This window comes from Nerophis lumbriciformis, linkage group LG05, assembly GCF_033978685.3.
Source record: "Nerophis lumbriciformis linkage group LG05, RoL_Nlum_v2.1, whole genome shotgun sequence".
Classification (NCBI taxonomy): Eukaryota; Metazoa; Chordata; class Actinopteri; order Syngnathiformes; family Syngnathidae; genus Nerophis; species Nerophis lumbriciformis.
The window spans coordinates 54,746,196-54,767,367 of record NC_084552.2 but is presented as its reverse complement, the minus strand read 5'-3'; the positions used below and the strand labels follow the sequence as shown (position 1 = coordinate 54,767,367).

Genomic DNA, 21,172 nt, shown 5'->3' with positions numbered 1-21,172 from the left:
TTCTGCGTCCGCCATGTTTTTTTCCGTCAAGAGAGGAAATGAGGTGCAAGACGATCTTCCTGACCTCTGCACTTCAACTTCTCCTTCATCGTGACAGAGTCCTGTTTACTGCCGTGAGGCCGCTCAGTGTGACGGGCATTTGTTTAAGACTCCACCTTCTTCTTTGTGATTGATGATGACGATTGCATGTTCATCACATGATGAAGAGGTTGAGCATGGCGAGGCAGACAAGAGGGCTGTTGTCACATGACTCGTCCTTCGGTGGGGGACGTCTTTCAATGAATGACCTTTACTGCATTCCTGCTGGGACCACCATCTACCCCCTTAAAAGCAAGCAATGAGTGCTTGTTTGCTCTTGGATGTAACATAATAGTGTAGGCCAAGTGAGGTTAGCTTGTTAGCGACAGGCTAACACTTTCTTACGCATGCAAAGTCATTCTCTGGTTACCATGACAACACTATTGTTAAACAGCTGGGCTTTACATCTTAAACCATTCACCTGACACCACCAACCCTGCAGCTCGCCATCATTTATTTTCACCATGACTGTGACACTCCTGCTTTAGAAACTGACTGTGTTTTTTGTGTGTGTGTGCGTGTGTGTGTGCGTGTGTGTGTGTGTGTGTGTGAGAAGCTGGCTGTCAGAACTTGTCCCGTAGGGACTACCAAGCCGCTGTCTCTCATCAAGCCCCCCAGCCAGGGCATCGCAATCTCTGTGGTTCCGGCCAAGACTCCCGTTTCCATGGTGACGCCACACATTAACGGACAGAAGGTGGCGAGCTCGGAGTTGCTGCAGACGTCGCCCATCAACCTCCAGACGGGCGGCAGGGTGGTGGCGGCCGGAGTCCACCCAGTGAGCAGCAGGAGGCTTGGAGAGATTCCTCCCTCTCAGGTAATGCTTGGGAAGTGTATGACTAAATGAATGATAATAAACCTAATGAATGTTGATATCCTTTTGCCGGTCAACCACCCAGCAAGCAAACCGTACTATTCGCGGCGTGTGCGCCGCTTTAGCGTTAACAGTAATCAAAGAAACCCAGCCAATTAGGAGCCTTTCTACCTGCAGAGTGGGTGGGGCTGGTCTGATCACACGAGCAGTCACCATGGCTACCAGTCTGTGAGTTTATGTTGTCAACATGTGTCAGTCTTCCACATTTGGAAGTTTTTTCCAAGTGTTTGGTTTGTGCCACAGCAGGCAATGTTGATTGAGTGATGAAGGATGGCTGAGGAGCAGTGTTGCCATGGAAACAGCTCATTCCTGCTGTTTGGGGGTTAGTTGATCCAAGTGGAGGAGCACAAACATCTGCTCTTCAAAACAGCAATGAACTTTGACCCCAGTGAATTGATAGCATACGAGGCATAGCGCCCTCTGCTAGTGGCTGCAGGAACAACAGGTGCAATAGTAGGTCAAAAAGTATTATTCACTTAAAGCACTTTGTGTGACCATGACAACTGATAGAGGCGGAGCTTTGTTGGTCTTGAGGCGGTATCAGAATGAACAGGAAATGAGTGTATACTCTGCTCCCGTCCCCACTCTGCAAGACGCTTGACTTGGGAGAAAAAAGAAGCAATTAGGAAAATAAAAGCTCCCGCACTGCAAGAATGTTCTCCTGTGCGGTTTCCATGGGAACTGGCCTGCACCGCCTCCCTCCCCCTCCCCCTCCTGGCCGAGTGGCTCTGCAGTACAATACCACGGAACGAAGGGATTACCACTGAAGAAGAAGGGAGGAGGCTGGGCCTCTTTTTTTACATGATAAAATGAACAGGAAGTGAAGACAAAAACTTAAGAGACCTTATAATAAAACCAGAAAAGTATCTTTGTCTCACCATGCACCTGGTCTCTGTCACAATGATGTTGTCATATTATGTCTGCAGATGTTCACTGCTGTTCCCATCAAGGTGCCTCAAATCAGCTCTCTGCATCGACTGGCCGGGCACGCTGCCACCGTGCTACCTCAGGTACAGACACATACACGTGCATATAAGGCCATGTCCACATGAACACGGATACTTAATAAACGTATACTTATCTCTGCGTTTAGGCCATTTGTTCACACGCAAACGTATACTTTATTTTTTTAAAATGCAGACTTTTGCAAACGCTGGCCAAAGTGTAGAGTTACAAAACTTGCCGCTTAAAGTAGACTAGTGATGATGTCACTGTTCGCTGTCATTACCAAAGCTCAACAACACTGCTTTGCTGGATTTAAACACACTATAAGAGGACTTAATGTATGCTTGAACGTAAACATGTTGCTCTTTTCATTCAACATTAATAAAAAAGACAAATATAAATGGGCTTTGTGACACTCCCTCCAGCGCTAATGACAGTCAGCTGTTTGGGATATGATCGTTGTGGAACATCCAGCTGATGAAACATCCAGCTGATGGAACAACTTTGACACTTTTTGATCTGTATCATAAGAAAGGTGCAACATTATCTTATGTTTTTAGTCCTTATTTAACGACAAATCATAAAGTCAACTTTCATGTGTTGCTTCCATTTTTGTAGATGGAAACAGGCGCGAACGTACACGCGTCTAAAAAGCGACCTTGCAACTAAAAAAAACATGATGTAGCGTCCTCCTTGTAGTGTGTACTGCTGTTAAAGATATACACTTCATTGCACATGTTATGTACCACTACATCGATGATTAAATGTTTTATAATTCCACGGGAGTTTTGCAGCGGCAGATGCACGTCCATGCGCTTTATATAGGCACTGAAAACGTTTCCTTGGCTCGTTAGTTGTGCTAATTTTAGAAATAATGTACACTTCACTGCAAATGCGATTTATCACCATGTTGCTGAACATGTTATAATTCTATGAGTGTTGTGTTTCAGCAGTACAGGCGTGCATGCACGCCTTAAACACTGGAAAAAAAGATACACAATGTCCCCAGGGCTCTGTGTAAGTGCAGGCTGGTTTTAAAGATAATGTACATGTCATTGTACGTCTAGTATATCAAAATTAACATAAAGGAGGTATAATGCCACCAAGTCAGCTGTTGCTGCTTTTTCAGGCTTCTTATGGGACAAAATGTGCATGACAGCAGGTATATGCGTTTGTGTGTAGACATAGACAGTTTTGAAACTACTCTTGTGTGGATGGAGATCGTTTTAACCCCAAATATGCATTTTTGAAACTCTCCGTGTTCGTGCGGACATGGCCTAAGACAACAGTGTAGTATTTGTATTTAATTAGTTATATTGAATAGCACCACATGTTTACACAAATGAACACATCTAAAAAGGTGTAGAAAAAAGTAGAGCTTATTTCATCCTACCACTTTTCTATATTTCAGCAATTATTGATAAGGTGTTCAATTATTAGCTTTTTCTAAGAATAGAGAATGTAATAAGACATAAATGGTTTGTGCAGTCATCAGGCTGAAAAAAATTGTGAAATTACACATACATAAATACAATGAATCCAAAAAAATGATTGCATAAATAGGAATAAAATTACATACTGTAGGTAGCAGGCCATGGCCTCTTCTCCTGTTTACCACCACCCCACTATTTGCGTAGATCATTGGGAAGCTTATTTTGCTGAGCTTGGAGTTCTATACATTATTCCAGCATACAATTACAACTGCAGGCTCCATGAACACAAATATAAGACTCGTCGCAAACATAATTGAAATTGGAAGCTTGCAGTATTCCATCTTCCATGTTTTTCATCAAATGTGCATATTTACTTCTGCCAGGAAGTTATGTATTCACTGGAGTTTGTTGTCTGTTTAGTTAGTTAGCAACATAACTCAAGATGTTATAGGCAGTTTTTGATGGAACTTTCAGGAAATGTCAGAAATGGGATTAGAAACAAGTGATCAGCTTTTGGGGGTGATCCGGTGGTTTCAGGATTTTTTTTTTTTAAAGGATTGTTTTTATTGTGAGATAGGGCCTGGACCGGGTCTCCAGGTCCTGATTGTAAACTCGGTTAGCATAGATGCATTAGCCACTTCTCACTACCTAATGAACTGTGAATGTTTAACTGACACCTCACTTGACCTAATAAAAAACTGTTTACATGTCTGTTATGGTGAAATTGCCCATTAAAAAGTACCATCCCCACTTTTTTGTATGTAGCTAAGGCTTGTTACATACAAGCTTAAACTGCACTTTTTTTGGAATGTTGCCTATCGTTTACAATCCCTATGTAAGACAAGAACACAAACGTTTTTCTTTTCTTGCATTCTCAGTCGTAAAATACGACAAGTATGAGGTGGCTAACAATTGAGATGAGAGGACTTTACTGCCCCCCTAAAACCATCCAAAAGCATCCAAAAACCTCCAAATATACTCCATTTACATCTTGTGACCGGAATATTAACCAAGTATTAGTGATATTGTATTCTAAGCGCTAACGTAGATGAAATACTTTTAGCCACTTTGTGATCACAGAGAGCTAACTAGCTTATGTAGCTACTGTGTTGACATATTGATCTGCTACATCGCCTCTGAATTGTTTAAAAGTTATTTATAGGTTGTAAATCATGCCTTCAACTTGTACAGCAGGTTGTTGCCATAAACCCAGAAGTTGGTCAATTTTGACATTCAACTTAGACCTGGAGATGGCGAGAAAGGCACGATTAAAACGCTTGTTTGTGGCAACATTCTTTTTTTTTAACCTGCGTGATAATTCTTCATCTAATTAGGAAGATATGAACATCCCATTAGTCGGCATCCCAGGGAGAGCAGACATTGTACAGTGAGTGATTGTTTTATTTTCAGAATTTGTATTTCTTGTTCAGCAAAATACTGCTGCGTGATGCTTTGTGTGTCACTGAAGCTGGATCTGTTTAGCACGCAGCTTCTATAACTTGTAGCTAATTCTCCTTATATTCAAGCTTAAAAATATAAGGTTCTGGACCATTCAAAGTAGTTGTTGACTCCCATGCAGTCTGCCATGATTAGCAGTTTTTATAGGGAAAAACGATTGTTGCATCGTATGCTTAAAATCACAAAAATACATAAATATGACATGTTATTATGAATGTGCCTATTACTACATTACATATATACTTAACGTTGATGGAGGTTTTTGGATGCGCTTCATAGGCGGCATGGACCGAACCCCATTGGCTCTATTGTTAGATTACTTTTGCTAGCGTTTATTTATGAGTTAGAATGCATCCATCCATCTTCTACCGCTTGTCACTGGGCGCTGTAGCCTATCTCAGCTGCACTCGGGCGGAAGTCCGGGCACACCCTGGACAAGTCGCCATCTTATTGCACGGCCAATAAAAAAATTAAAACACATGTGTTCTTGTCTTATAAGGATTGTGAATGATAGGCAACATTTCCCCCAAGAAAGTGCAGTTCCCCTTTAATGATGACTGACACATTGAAGAGCCAATGAAATGGTTGAAACATTGAAGTGTTGATTTATGTATTTGATTGTATAGTTATAAACATTTGTCTGTGCTGTTTCTTTACTCACTCAATTTCATAAAGTTACTTCTTATACATATTGTTGTTCATCTGGATTCAGGTCAGGCCAAAGACCCAGATTCCCAACAGCCTTCCCCACAGTCCTTGCCAGGAGCCCCCCCAGTTTGTCAGCCAGCCAAGGACCACCTCTGTGCCCAGTCCCAAGAACCTGGGCCCCACCTTGCCCACCCCGAACTGCACGCTCAGTCCTGACCACCACACAAATGGCCAGAACGACGCCGCGTCTCCGCTTATGGCTGCGCCCCTTAGCCTACCGAGCAACGCCAATTCCAGCAGCCCCTCCCAGCACGCATCAGCGGGACCCGGTGTGGCCTACGCCATCATCGCAGCCTCTCCCACCACGGCGAACGGCGTGTCGGCGGTCAGCGAGGCTGTCAAAGTATGCAACTCTCGTTGTTTTGATTGATTGTTCACAACATGATGTAAAAAAAGTGTGTGTGGGTGCGTTCAATCAGGTGATCATCATCCAGCCTCAAGCCCCCAGCTGCAGTGAGGGCTCCCAGCCCTCCACACTCCCATCCCAAGAAGCCCCCTCTGCTCCCAGCTCCACGCCTCACAAGGAGGAAGAGGATGCAGAGGTGAGGTGAACAGGAAGTGAGCAACAGGAAGTGTCCGTATGCCACTAACGTCATGTCTTTGACAGAAAATCTCCTTCATGGTCTCCCTGGGCCTCGTCACCAACGAGCACCTGGAAGGTGACGTGCAGTGTCAGCGTTTCTTTGTCTGTGGGCTGCGAGCCAATTTTTAACAGCCATCTTTTTGCTATAAGTAGAGATCCAGATGAAGAGACAGGAGAGGAAGAGGCGGAGCACAGCCAACCCTGCCTACAGCGGCCTCTTTGAACCAGAGGTACTTGTCCTTCCTGTCGTTTTATTGTCTTGATCGTCTTGTCCACCCTGACTCAGGCTCGTTTGTTTGCCCACAGCGCAAACGTCTGACGTCCCATTACCTGAGCAGCTCGCTCTTCCTGTCAGCACGAGGTAAAACCAACAAGCAGCAACAACAGTATAACATTCATTTAATGAACATATTTATCATGTCTTTTTACTAACGATTTTACGAACACCATCATTAGCTTGCTGCATGGCTTTTAACGTGTGCGCTTGTCTGTTGCTGCTAACGTGTGCTCTGCTTCCATCCACATGCTAGACTCTGAGGAATTCTGCTGGAAGGTAGGTCACATGGCGCTTGTAGTTGTGTGAATGCTGAAGACACGTATGTTACTCTTCTTTTTTGTATTCTTATTCCACTTCCACACTTTAACACATTGAAATAATTCCAACATTAATATGTCGGGATCATTTGTGAAACGATGGATATCTATGGACTAGAGATCCAAGTTTTATGCTGCTGATTCCGATACTGATCATCCATGAGTGAGATCGGCCAATATCGATCACTTGCATTTACTGTAAATTTGTAATGTATTTATGGTAAGTGTTATTGACACTTTAACAATATTATCTTCACATTCAAACTAGTTCCTTATTCTCTTGTATTACATATGATTGTGACACAATAACTAAACCAAAGAAAAAACTACCATCTACTAGTATTTTAAATATTTTGGGTTTTGCCCTCAAAATCCTCCTGTGTCCAGGAAACTATTTCCTGAGTTTGTAAACATTATTAAAATTGACCAAAAAATATTTTGTGAAAATAAAAATATCTATTTAGTCATTCAAGTATCGATCATATACTTATGGGGCCGGTATAGCTCGGTTGGTAGAGCGGCCGTGCCAGCAACTTGAGGGTTCCAGGTTCGATCCCCGCTTCTGCCATCCTAGTCACTGCCGTTGTGTCCTTGGGCAAGACACTTTACCCACCTGCTCCCAGTGCCACCCACACTGGTTTAAATGTAACTTAGATAATGGGTTTCACTATGTAAAGTGCTTTGAGTCACTAGAGAAAAAGCGCTATATAAATATAATTCACTTATACTACCCTTGGTTAGCACTGATTTATGGATCGAGTAACAGAGCACCATTCTGTTATCTCCTCTCTAGACTCTTATTAAAATCTTTGTTGATTTCCTGTTAATGGCTGCTTACTTTCTGTTGTAACGCAGTTCCTCCTACACTTCTTAAACTTAACTTTATTTCTTGTTTTTTTTAAATTGCTTTGTGGCTAGTTTAATTATTAACATTTCTGATCCTGATTTTTTGTACTCAAGTGTGCAACATCTTTAGCCTCGTCCTCCAGTGAGACTTAGCAGACTAAGAAATGCAGTTTATTTTCGACAATAGAGGAATATTAATATAGGGGAGCGGCTACAAAATGAGTATGGACATTAACAGTTAGCTGCTAGCCGCTTCTGTCAGCCAAGATACCCGAAAAAAAAGGATCTGCAAGAGGGAAGAGGCTTTTGTGATCTGCATTGACCAATCACATACTTTTTCACAAAAACCTGCAAATACTGAACGGTCGTCAATTGATCAGCGCATCCTTACTATGGACGCAATCTAAAATACTCCCATAAATTCCTATGAAAATAACAGGAGATAGATATATATCTTTTTTGTAACCAATTCTAAGATGAAAACGTTGATCTCATTTAGGATATTGCGACATACATTTCAACATCAAAACCTTCCAGCTATTTGTTTTTCACGTTCCAAAAGTTGCCGCGAATAGCATATATTTTCCGTACAACTTGAGCTCTTCAGCATACACACGCAGTTCCTACACGGACTGTCGCTATGGTTTTGTGGAGATGGCCACCCAAATGCTCCCTGTTGAAAGCTGTGCTTGTGCTGTTGTCTGTCGCTTTGTTAGCTCATACTTCCTGTACGCTGTTGCGTAAGGAGAGTAACGTTAGCGTGGCGTTCTTTCTGCAGGATGATGTGGAGCATGACGAGCACTGTGCCGTGTGCAAAGAGGACGGCGAGCTGCAGCCGTGTCACAACTGCCCCCGAGCTTTCCATCCCGACTGCCTCCAGCCGCCCCTCAAGACGCCCCCAAGGGGCCCCTGGTACTGCCCTAAGTGCCAGAAGAAGGTAGTAGAACTTTTAGCGTGTTACTATTGTCATTATGAACCCGAAAGAAGACTTCAAATGTGTTCTTTACAACTTTGTTTCTATGTGACATATTGGAAACATTATAAAATCAGAGCTTGCCCGTCGCATAAACACTCTATGCAGGTGTTTAGAGCCACAACCACTAGCGGGGTAGGGTCATGGTCTCGGCTTTTGTAAATATTTGAAGATTTTATTCTTTCATATAAATCTGTCAGTTATAAAAGACGATGTCATAATAGTAAGACATAAATAATAATAAAAATATATGGACAAAGTTATGTTTTAGTTTCACTTTTGCATCCCATAAGACGTACTTGTTCAAGAAACCTTGATTAAAGTTCGAAACAGAGGCGTTGCTAGTTTTTACGGATGGAGGAGGCTTAAACCCCAGTAGATGCACTCGTGATAACAATTATAATGGTGATGTATTATTAGGATATTGTCCACTAATTATAATCCTACATGAATCAGCTAATCACTACACTACACTACCCTGATCATATTTAAGTGAATAATGACAGGCTGTATAATTATTAAAATTCACATTCTGGCTGCTTTATATCGAATTTGTCAGCACTATTTTGTAAAAAAAACAACAACCAATAAACAACTTTAAAAAATAAAAAATATAACGGTACCAAACAATTTAGGGGGGTTTAAGACTATCTTTGGTAACTTTTAGCCCACTTAAAAAGGCCTAATAACGCCACTGCTTTAAGTGCTTGATGAGAAATATTATTGGTTTAAGACATTTCTGATCATGAAGTGCGCCATCTACTGTGCTTCGGGGTTATCACATTGGGTAGACACACAGGTGCGTAGAGATACAGTGATGGTTGGATAGATGGGATTGTATACATGCAAGAGGAAACTTGTTTACAATAACATCAACCTGATATGTTAATCCCATTGTTTAAACCAAATTTAGTGAAGCATTAGTTTTTTTGTGCATGTAAAACTACCGAATGTGTATGTGGGGTGGTGACGCTAGGTTTAGGGTGGAGGCCCTTTAGGGGTCTAATAATAATTATCATAATAATAATAATAATAAATACGTATTATTAAAGACCAAGCTGGTGACACAAACCAAATGTTATTTAGGGCCACACAAAGCCTAAGTCTGACCCTACTTAAAGTGGTTGTCATGTGACAGATGACATACTGTATTTGTCACAATAGCAAAACCCTTAATGAATATCTGTTCAAATCATTTTAATTAAATCATTTATTTAATTCAAAGTATTTTTGATCTACACTAAAGACTGACAAATATGCAAGACATATACTGTATCATGAACGATGTAACATGTAACATCTTTCACATTATTGTTTTTAAATGTTTTATTCTCCATCATTTAATTTGAAAATATTTGTATGGCTTCATGATTTGAACGTTTTGTCTTTAGGTACTGAATAAGGAGAACATGTCGTGGCCTCACAACTTTGTGCAGTCTTACGTCACACATAAGACAGGTGAGTGAAAGAGTGGGTGAGTGAGGTGAATAATTTGAGTGAGGTAAGGGACTGAGGGGGAGCAGGGAGGTGAGTGAGTGAGTAATTTGCATGAGGTGAGTGAGTGAGGGAGGTGAGTAACTAGGGTTGTTATGGATAAACCGATGCGACAGGATATCTGGTTAGACAAGTGAGTGATTCGGCTTTGTCGGTAGCAGCCATCTCATTTGATGTGAATCAGTTGTGAATCTTAAGATTAATCGAGTATAGAAATATAAAATCGGGTGTCGCGACAAAATAAAGATCAGTTGATGGTTTTTGTCTTTAAAACAACGCAACAGCCATGGCTTTCCGCAAAAGATTCTCACGCTTGCTTACGTGACTGAAGACGAGAATGGATGTAACATGGACCCGCTGCACGTGAAAGTAGCAATCATTTGACAGTTTATCTTTAAATCAGCGTGAGAGCCAGGGCTGCCCGCGAAAGAATGACCCCAGATTTTCACGAGGTACATAACGCCTGCTGAACAGCAACACAGCGGACCATCTCCATGCTTTGCCGTCCGTCAATACCCACTGACTTGACTTGACTTGTGGAAAAGATGACAGTTTTGCCTTGCAGAACGACTATTTTATTTTTGTATTTGTAGCCAACAACACAGCAGTAACAACTGGCAAGCTTTGAACACACCCCCTGTTACCCCCACCCCAGTGAGGTCCCCAAATAGCTGGCGAGGATATGCCTGACAATATGTTCGTTGATTTAGGACCTCCAGAATCAACATGTCCTCATACATCGTATCAACAGGGTTAAATTACATCTGAAAACTTTTGACAAGTTGACCGAATTTGTAAGATATGCAGAGCAGCTCTGAAGTACACTTGATATTGTATTTGTATTCATGGGACTGAAGGCCAAGACTTCTGTTCTGATATTTTATACATTAAATTTAATATTATCTGTACCATCCCATCAAACAAAAATATGTTCATTCAGCCAAGTCTGTTTTTGGCCCTAGTCTAAAAAAAGTATTTTTGACATGTGATTCTGTTGACTTTTTACTTTATCTGTGCCTGACAGTATCTGTGGGGATTTATGTTGTGTATTACAAATTAGAAAATACTGTAAGCATGTAACTTTTATAGAATGTGCATTTTTTTATATTTGAAGAGGAATGTTGTCTATGGGTGTTCTCATTCATCCAGGTTATTGTTATTCTCATGGCATTCAACGGATCAGTAGACTGTTAAGTTTGTCTTAGAAGACGTTTGGCCTCATCTGAGGAGTATTCATCAGTTCATGCTCATAGACTTAGACTGGACAGATCTGGCCTGAGCGCTTGGTGCCAAGGTCCTAACTATTTATCCTCTAACATGAGTAACATATACACAGGAATGAATGTTTTTGTTCTTTTGTGCTGTAAAAAAGAATGTTTATCAACAAATACTAACTGTAGAATCGAGTCATTCATACACTATATCATATTATGTTTTTAAAATACAGTGGAACCTCAATTCACAAATTGGTTCTTGAACATGGATCGTGAATCGAAGAGTTCTTATAGTGAAGCAGAGTTTCCATAAGAATCAATGTAAACATTGATAATTGGTTCTAGCCTCAACACAAGTCCCTATTTTTTTTTTTTTTTTTTTAAGTAAAATATTTAATGTCTTCACAGATATCTTTCAGCACAGGGGTTACTGCATGAAGTTTGCATGTTCTCTCTGACTTCCCCCCACCTCCAAAGACATGCACCTGTGGATAGGTTGATTGGCAACGCTAAGTTGACCCTAGTGTGTGAATGTGAGTGTGAATGTTGTCTGTCTATCTGTGTTGGCCCTGTGATGGGGTGGCGACTTGTCCAGGGTGTACCCCGCCTTCCGCCCGAATGCGGCTAGGATTGGCTCCAGTACCTCGAGAGCGACAAGCGTCAGAAAAATAGATGGATGGATATATATATACTAGAGATGCGCGGATAGGCAATTATTTCATCCGCAACCGCATCAGAAAGTCGTCAACCATCCGCCATCCACCCGATCTAACATTTGATCAGAACCGCACCCGCCCGTTGTTATATATCTAATATAGACGATGCAAGGCATTAGTGAGGTTATAAAGCTTTTGCCTGTTAAAGAAAGGAGACTGATCCAATGCAGCACAGACATTCGCGTGCCACGCTGTCACGACCCAGACGGACACCAGTGCGCAATCATATGGGAGCCGCGCTGAGCGCACCTCCAAGCGCGTCTCGCTGCCGGCGACGGCCGGGTATGGGCCCGACGCTCCAGCGCCATCCATTTTCAGGGCTAGTTGATTCGGCAGGTGGGTTGTTGCACACTCCTTAGCGGGTTCCAACTTCCATGGCCACCGTCCTGCTGTCTATATCAACCAGGGTGAGCCCCACCCCTTTCGTGAGCGCACTGCGCGCGGAGTGACCCCTGTTACGCGCCCCCGGCAACGGGGGTGGCGGGCAGGTAAGCTGCGCGGGCGGAGCGTGCGGAGTGACCCCTGTTACGAGCCCCCGGCCACGGGGGTGGCGGGCAGGTAAGCTGCTTACCTGCTGCGCGTGACGCCGGCCGCGGCGAAGGCGGACGAGGCGGGGTGTCGGTGCGGTGGGCGCGGTGGTGACCCTGGACGTGCGTCGGGCCCTTCTCGCGGATCGCCTCAGCTACGGCTCCCGGTGGGGCCCTCTCGGGGGAAGGGGCCTCGGTCCCGGACCCCGGCGAGGCGTCCCTTCTCCGCTCCGTAAAAGTGTCCATCTCTTTTCTTTTTTTTTTCTTCTGTTGTGGCATATGCAGCAGGTGCCTGCTCGTTTTTCGTATGTGGGTAACAACATTTAACTATGTACCGGTATATATATTTCCGAATTGGTTTAACTGCCACCCGCCTGAATCTATTTAAAATCTAATTTTTTTTAATTTCATCCGCCCGATCCGCGGATAATCCGCGGACTCCGCGGTTGTGCCCGCAAACCGCGCATCTCTAATATATACCTATCTATCTATATCAAACTAACATTACAGAAAGCTTAAATGTCAACACGCACACACAAGTGTTGTTGGTGCGCCTCAAAACATTAACCACTGTGTTGCTACAATAAAAAGCTGAAAAAGGAAAATAATTTTACCTTGTCTGGTAAAATTTGTGGCATTGTTGAACACTCTGGGAGTTTTGTAGTGATAAACGATCAACGGCTTTTGCAAGCATTTGCACATAATAGCAGTGTGAGGCGATCCTTCATCGACTTGTGTCCCGGTAGTGCCTTCTCCTTCGCTGTAATAAAGTTCCATTGTGGCATCTTTTTCAGTCTCATCACAATTTGACTTTCTGCAGAACAAAGCCCCCTTCGCTGATAAAATCCTCAAACTGAAGGCGCCGCAAGCCGGAGGTTAACGAGCTAAAATGCTAGCTCAAAAGGGTTGTCTAGCGACCTGAAGCTATACAGCGAGATTGTGAGAGTTCGGACACATTTAAAGTGTTTCAAGTCACACAAAGTAATCTCAAAGACAGGCTAACACAGCTCTCACTGACGCAAGGTACAACAAATAGTGGAAAAACACGTCAGAATGTGCCGCTTGCCGTAGAAGCTTTTTTGAAATGGCCACGCCTGTGTGTACAAGATGTAAACAGGATGTGACGCAGGGGCCGTGTCCGTGTGTACAGGAAGTGATGTCATCAAAATGGCAGCCCCTGATTGAATGATGCGTTTATACTAGGGGTGTGGGGAAAAATCGATTCGAATTCAAATCGCCATTCTCACGTTGTACGATTCAGTATCGATTCTCATTTTTCAAAAATCGATTTTTTTGAAATATATTTTTATTTTATTTTATTTATTTATTTTTATTTTTTTATTAATCAAAACAATACACAACAATACCATAACAATGCAATCCAATTCCAAAACCAAACCCGACCCAGCAACACTCAGAACAGCAATAAACAGAGCAATTGAGGAGACACAAACATGACACTAGGGCTGCAACTAATGATTAATTTAATAATCGATTAATCTGTCGATTATTACTTCGATTAATCGATTAATAATTGGATAAAAGAGACAAATTAAATTTCTATCCTTTCCAGTATTTTATTGAAAAAAACAGCATACTGGCACCATTTTCTGGACATTGGGGATGCAGCATACACTAATAATAACACAGAAATGTAACTCATCAGATCAGAACTGAATCAGATATTGTACACGCTTCTGTTGTGAATAATAAAGGATTCATTTTAGGCTGCCTCTGTATAATAGCATGGAATATTCCAGCACCTTCATAACGTTTAGTTATACTAAAGCGTCACTCAAATCTAAATACATGTATATAGCTTTATCGGCCCGGCTACATTGATCCGTTATGAAACCAACCTGAGATATTTCTGTCCGTTACGTTTATTTCCAAATTGGTAACCGTGTGTTTTCTCTCTCAAAACGGAGTCAAATGTGCCGGAGACACATTATCAAACCCCGCGTTGCAACAAAGGCATAACGTTAACGTTACTCACAAAAAAGCTGAACTCATGAACGCTTGTTGCCATAATGGACTTAAAAAGTTACGTACTGTGAGTTCTTCCCTTCATCCATGGCTCCAACATGTTTCCTCTTCAGGTGCTCTTGTAGCAATGTTGTGCTTCCGTGCCATTTTGCAGGAAACTGTCTTCTTTGAAGTCTTTAAAGTAAAGTGTTCCCACACTTTTGACGACTTAGGTCGTACACTTTTCTCCATTGAAGCAATAACCTCAAGATGTTTTTCCGCTGAACTACATGTACTGTTTTCCTGCGCCATTTTTTTGAATGTTTCCGCAAAGGAGACGGCGTCGTCACGTGAGCTGTACATGACACATGATTGGCTAGCTTACCTCCACCTCATGAGACGTAGCCTCAGCGCCGCCCTGGCGCTGTTTTGTACTGTTTTTGTACTTATTTTGATTATTGTTTCTCAGCTGTTTGTAAATGTTGCAGTTTATAAATAAAGGTTTATTAAAAAAAAAGGGGGAAAAAAGCCTCTGCGCATAGCATAGTTCCAACGAATCGATGACTAAATTAATCGCCAACTATTTTGATAATCGATTTTTAATCGATTTAATCGATTAGTTGTTGCAGCCCTACATGACACAGAACAATCCAAAAGTAGTGAAACAAAAATGAATATTATCAACAACAGTATCAATATAAGTAACAATTTCAACATAGCAGTGATTAAAAATCTCTCATTAACATCATCATTACATACATTTATAAAAATAAAAAAAATTAAATATGAACAATAGTGTCACAGTGGCTTACACTTGCATCGCATCTCATAAGCTTGACAACACACTGTGTCCAATATTTTCACAAAGGTAAAATAAGTCTTATTTTTGGTCCATTTACCGTATTTTCCGCACTATAAGGCGCACCGGATTATTAGCCGCACCTTCAATGAATGGCATATTTCATAACTTTGTCCACCAATAAGCCGCCCCGGACTATAAGCCGCGCTTACGCTGCGCTAAAGGGAATGTCAAAAAAACAGTCAGATAGGTCAGTCAAACTTTAATAATATATTGAAAACCAGCGTTCTAACAACTCTGTCCCAAAATGTACGCAAATGTGCAATCACAAACATAGTAAAATTCAAAATAGTGCAGAGCAATAGCAACATAATGTTGCTCGAACGTTAATGTCACAACACACAAAATAAACATAGCGCTCACTTTCTGAAGTTATTCTTCATTCGTAAATCCTTCGTCTTCGGTGTCCGAAGTGAAAAGTTGGGCAAATGTGAGATCCAAAATGGACGGTTCCGTCTCGTCGAAGTCATCGGAGTCAGTGTCACTGTTATCCAGCAGTTCTGTGAATCCTGCCTTCCGGAAAGCTCGGACCACAGTTGTGACCGAAATATCTGCCCAGGCATTTACGATCCACTGGCAGATGTTGGCGTCGTCTGGCGCTGTCTCCCTGTCTTAGTGAATGTGTGTTCGCCTTCTGTCATCCATTGTTCCCACGCAGTTAGCAGTCTAGCTTCGAATGCCCTGTTGACACCAATATCTAGCGGCTGGAGGTCTTTTGTCAATCCACCCGGAATGACGGCGAGTATTGAATTAAGCGCGTAAGCGTGTCTCTTAAAGTGATGTTATGAGCTAGCAAATATAACAACTACACTACCCAGCATGCAACGATAGTTACGAGCATGCGCGGTAGCCCTGAGAAGCGTTGTATGCTGGCAGTTAGAATGTGGTTATGAGCACGCTGTGAGTAAACGTTGAGAACTCAGTTAACACGCCTCGTCTGCATTATTTATAATTAGACAGACAACACACTTAATAGGAGCCATTTTGGGGTCTTTACATAAACACACAAATGGAAATGAAACGTCACATATCCCAGCATGCACCGCGCGCTTCTTCTTCTTCCGGGGGCGGGTGGTTGCTTACAGTACAAGAAGAAGCGCTTCCTGTTCTATGGGGGCGGGTGCTTACCTTGGCGGTTGCTTGCGTAGAAGAAGAAGCGCTTCCTGTTCTACCGGGAAAAAAGATGGCGGCTGTTTACCGAAGTTGCGAGAACGAAACTTTATGAAAATGAATCTTAATATTTATCCATATATAAAGCGCACCGGGTTAATAGCCGCACTGTCAGCTTTTGAGTAAATTTGTGGTTTTTAGGTGCGGCTAATGGTGCGGAAAATACGGTAATAGTTAAAACAAATTTACATTATTGCAATCAGTTGATAAAACATTGTCCTTTACAATTATAAAAGCTTTTTACAAAAATCTACTACTCTGCTTGCATGTCAGCAGACTGGGGTAGATCCTGCTGAAATCCTATGTATTGAATGAATAGAGAATTGTTTTGAATTGGAAAAATATCGTTTTTGAATCGAGAATCGCGTTGAATCTAAAAAATCGATTTATAATCGAATCCTGACCCCAAGAATCGATATTGAATCGAATCGTGGGACACCCAAAGAATCGCAGCCCTAGTTTATACGCCGAGACATGGTTCGCACAAAGAAGCATATTTGACGTGATGTAAAGGTTCGTAAACGGAAATAATCGCAAATAGTGGCGTTTGTATATTGAGCCTCCACTGTATATCGTTTTTGAATTGCATTGTAACCCATGCATTTGGATGCATGGGTTACAATGCATCGAAATGCATATCAAATCGTCCATCACAAAGAGATGTACAACCCTATGAGTAATGTGAGTAAGTAGTGTGAATGAGTGGGGTGTTTCAGGGGAGTGAGTGTAAGTGAGTGAGCTGAGTACATGCCACTAACGTGCGTGTGCATATGTGTGCACAGTGCGACAAGAGGAGAAGCGGCGTCTGCTGAGACGAAACAACGAACTGAAGAAGGAGTGCGCTCATCTAGAGGAAGAGGACAAGAAGCTCAACAAGACGCTCAAAGTAAGACGTTTGCCGATAGCGTGTGCGTACAAGTCTGTCCGTGTGCTGTGGCGTCACGTGCACTCTGCCCTCAGCGCTGCGTGGAGCTGCGAGACGGACTGGCGGCGCAGCAGCGAGACACGCAGGCGTCGCTGGAGCGCCTCAAAGCGCTCATCAAGCTCATCCAAGTCACCATGACGACCACCGCCACCGTCGCCGCCTCGCTTCTCTCGCCGTCCTGGATCAAAAGCGGGCCCTCGACCACACCCCTCCAGACCCAACGTGGCAAGGATGACGTCACCAACTAGCCCCCCCACAGCGCTTAATCTTTTTTTTTTTTTTTTTCTCTGATGTGGAACAAAAGAAGCGAGAAGTATTTCTAAACACCTCCAGTGCTTACGAGATTTAATTTGTTCTTTTTTTATTCATGTTGTTGGCCTTAACGTATTTCCTGTCCCACATGCTCGAGTCGCCCAGCCACGCTCCTAGTGGCGCGGCGTGTACGGGCACGTGCTATTGACTTTTGCCAAAAGAATTCAGGACACGGTTGTTTATTTTTTTTGTTTCTCTTCAGTATTAATAGAGCTAAAGAAGAAAGTATTTAAGAGAAAAGTACACTAATTAGCATTTTAGTATTTTCATTGATGCCTGAGATCATTGTACATACGTCTTCATCGTTTTCATCATCATCATCATCATCATCAATGCGGTGCACACCGTGACTTTGAGCAGCTTTGGTCACATGAAGCGTGTGTGAGCAGAACGTGGTGAGTTTGTGCATCTTTAGATCAAACATAAGAATCACTCTTATATGCCAAAAAAGTCCACAGGAAGTCGTCATATCAACAAACATCAACACTGCCTCTTTTCTACACGCCACCAGGAGGCGCCACAATAACACGCAAGCGTGACGCGCTCGTCTTCCTGCTTGCTGACGATCAAATTGCCTTCATTTTGTCATGTGACCTCTGACCGGGCACGCTCACACTCCACGCATAGCAGCGCTCCCTATAGCAAGCAAGTGTTCATGACCTCCTAAGACATATCCACACTCACACACTTAACGTTCCTGCGTCCTGGTCGGGTGTGGAATCTTCTCCGGGAGAAACTGTGCAGCGATGAAACAGATCTATTTTACTAGAGCACACCTTTGAACAAAGAACACTAAAAGTTGTTTTCTATTCTTTTACGGAGCAGCAAAAACAATACATGTGTCCGAGGCCACCAGGAGGCGCTGACGAGGCGAGCTCCAACTTTTAGTTGTGGTTGGTTTTGTCTTAAATATGCCAATGTAGTAGTTGACTTTTTTCTACCAACTTCTTACAAAAAGATTCATGAATAAACATTTCAACAACAGTCTTGCATCCTGTTAAAACACTTGACACCTGCCGGACGCTGCGCGTATTGCAGCAAGTATACGCTGCAAAAACTGAAATCTAAGTAAGACGAAATATCTCAAATAAGGGTGATATTTGCTTATTTTCTGTCTGATAAGATAATTCTTCTCACTAAGCAGATTTTATGTTGGAGTGTTTTACTTGTTTTAAGGGTTTTGGTCCTAAATGATCTCCGTAAGATATTACAGCTTGTTGCTGAGATTTTATGACCTATATTGAGTAAAACATGCTTGAAACTAGAATATCAAGTGTTGCAAAGCTGTGTCATCTACACTCGCAAGTATAAAACTACTTTTTTAAAGTAATAATTTCTTCAAGAATGAAAAAAAATAAAAATCATGATGCATATTGCAAGAATATTTTTCAACATATTGAGCAAAAAGATTTTTATTTTTTTTCTACCAAGAAAAGTGCACTTGCTATTAGTGAGAATATACTTATTTTAAGGTATTTTTGAGTTCACTGAGGTTAGCTAATTAGGGCCCGCAATGTCCCATTGCAAAAGGACTCCCACAGGGAGTCCTTATGCAATGGGACATAAGGACCTATTGTATTTGTAAGGTTTTATTCTTTATTCTTTATTATTCTTCCGCCACCTCTTCGAGCACTAATTTGACCCACTTAACATGCTTCAAAACTCACCATATTTGACCCACACATCAGGACCTGCGAAAATTGTCTTTTAATAAAAAAAACAAACTGCAAAAATCAAAATTGCGCTCTAGCGCCCCCTAGGAAAAAAAAAACTAGACTGCCTGTAACTCCCACTAGGAAGGTCGGAAAGACATGAAACAAAATCCTCTATGTAGGTCTGACTCAGACCTAACTTTCATAATGGTACATTCTCGGGTTACAATCAACAGGAAGTTGGCAATTCCCCCTTCAAGACAAAAAAGTACTAAAAACAGTCACTTTTGCCTCTTTGAGCTGTAATTTGACCCCCTTAACATGCTTCAAAACTCACCAAACTGAACACACACATCAGGACTGGCTAAAACTGTGATCTAATGAAAAAACCTAACCCCAAATCTAAAAATTGTGCTCTACAGCAATTTTTTTATAAAACGCACAAAAAACTGCTCCTCGGATGAAAAATCTGACAAAACTGCCTTTAACTCCCACTAGGAAGGTCGGAGAGACATGAAACAAAAACCTCTATGTAGGTCTGACTTACACCTAGTTTTCATAATTGTATATCCTCGGGCTAAAATCAACAGGAAGTTGGCAATTCCCCCTTCAAGACAAAAAAGGACTAAAAAAAGTCACTTTTGCCTCTTTGAGCTGTAATTTGACCCTCTTAACATGCTTCAAAACTCACCGAACTGAACGCACACATCAGGACTGGCAAAAACTGACATCTAATAAAAAAACCTAACCCCAAATTCAAAAATTGCGCTCTAGAGCAATTTTTGAATAAAACGGAGAAAAAACTGCTCCTCGGAAGAAAAAAATTACAAAACTGCCTGTAACTCCCACCGGGAAGGTCGGAGAGACATGAAACGAAAACCTCTCCGTAGGTCTCACTTAGACCTACATTTCATAAATTGACAACCCCCAGCAAAAATATACAGGAAGTTTGCTATTCCCCCTTCAACACAACATTTTTGTAAAAACCCGTCACCTTTCTTCAAACATTATCTCCTCTGAGCGCGTTTGTTGTTTCGGCTTCAAACTAACACAGGAGAGACATTGAACCCTTCTGATTAAAAGTTGGTGAAAGAGTTGTGATACCTGCTCCGGTTTTGATTTTATGACCCTTCAAAGACCCGCTGCACTGATGCTCCTGCGGTGCTGTTTTTTTAAGATGGCTGCTCAAAAGCAGGAGGCACCAACGTGCCCACACAATGCAGACAAGGTAGGTACACTAGACAAAAGTCTTGTTTTACTTGTTTTGGAAAGTCTTGACAAGCCGAATTTTCTTGTTCTATTGGCAGATAATTTTACTTAGTTCAAATAAAATACCCCAAATTTTTTTTATTGTTTTTGATGAAGATGACCTACGATTCTGTTCGTAACTTTTATGGACAGAATTTCTAGGCGCAGTCAAGACGTTGAGGGGATCCGGTTTGGTGGCTGCAGGATTAGGTCTCTGCTTTTTGCAGATGATGTGGTCCTGATGGCTTCATCTGGCCAGGATCTTCAGCTCTCGCTGGATCGGTTCGCAGTTGAGTATGAAGCGACTGGGATGAGAATCAGCACCTCCAAGTCCGAGTCCATGGTTCTCGCCCGGAAAAGGGTGGAATGCCATCTCCGGGTTGCGGAGGAGATCTTGCCACAAGTGGAGGAGTTCAAGTCCCTCGGAGTCTTGTTCACGAGTGAGGGAAGAGTGGATCGTGAGATCGACAGGCGGATCGGTGCGGCGTCTTCAGTAATGCGGACGCTGTATCGATCCGTGTTGGTGAAGAAGGAGCTGAGCCGGAAGGCAAAGCTCTCAATTTACCGGTCGATCTACGTTCCCATCCTCACCTATGGTCAT

The 21,172-nt window shown here is 42.3% G+C and overlaps 1 protein-coding gene across 1 annotated transcript in view; it reads left to right on the top strand.

Moving 5' to 3' along the window:
* The window catches only part of phf21b (PHD finger protein 21B), a 38,839-nt gene extending 20,184 nt beyond the window's left edge, over nucleotides 1-18,655 (top strand). The window contains exons 3-14 of the mRNA XM_061959704.1: nucleotides 635-892; nucleotides 1,876-1,959; nucleotides 5,498-5,836; nucleotides 5,913-6,035; nucleotides 6,101-6,152; nucleotides 6,230-6,306; nucleotides 6,383-6,437; nucleotides 6,607-6,629; nucleotides 8,295-8,453; nucleotides 9,881-9,947; nucleotides 17,217-17,320; nucleotides 17,395-18,655. Of these exons, the coding sequence (XP_061815688.1) occupies nucleotides 635-892; nucleotides 1,876-1,959; nucleotides 5,498-5,836; nucleotides 5,913-6,035; nucleotides 6,101-6,152; nucleotides 6,230-6,306; nucleotides 6,383-6,437; nucleotides 6,607-6,629; nucleotides 8,295-8,453; nucleotides 9,881-9,947; nucleotides 17,217-17,320; nucleotides 17,395-17,607 (1,554 nt within the window). The 3' untranslated portion in view covers nucleotides 17,608-18,655. The remainder of the gene's footprint in view (nucleotides 1-634; nucleotides 893-1,875; nucleotides 1,960-5,497; nucleotides 5,837-5,912; nucleotides 6,036-6,100; nucleotides 6,153-6,229; nucleotides 6,307-6,382; nucleotides 6,438-6,606; nucleotides 6,630-8,294; nucleotides 8,454-9,880; nucleotides 9,948-17,216; nucleotides 17,321-17,394) is intronic.
* The last annotated feature ends 2,517 nt before the right edge of the window (nucleotides 18,656-21,172 follow it).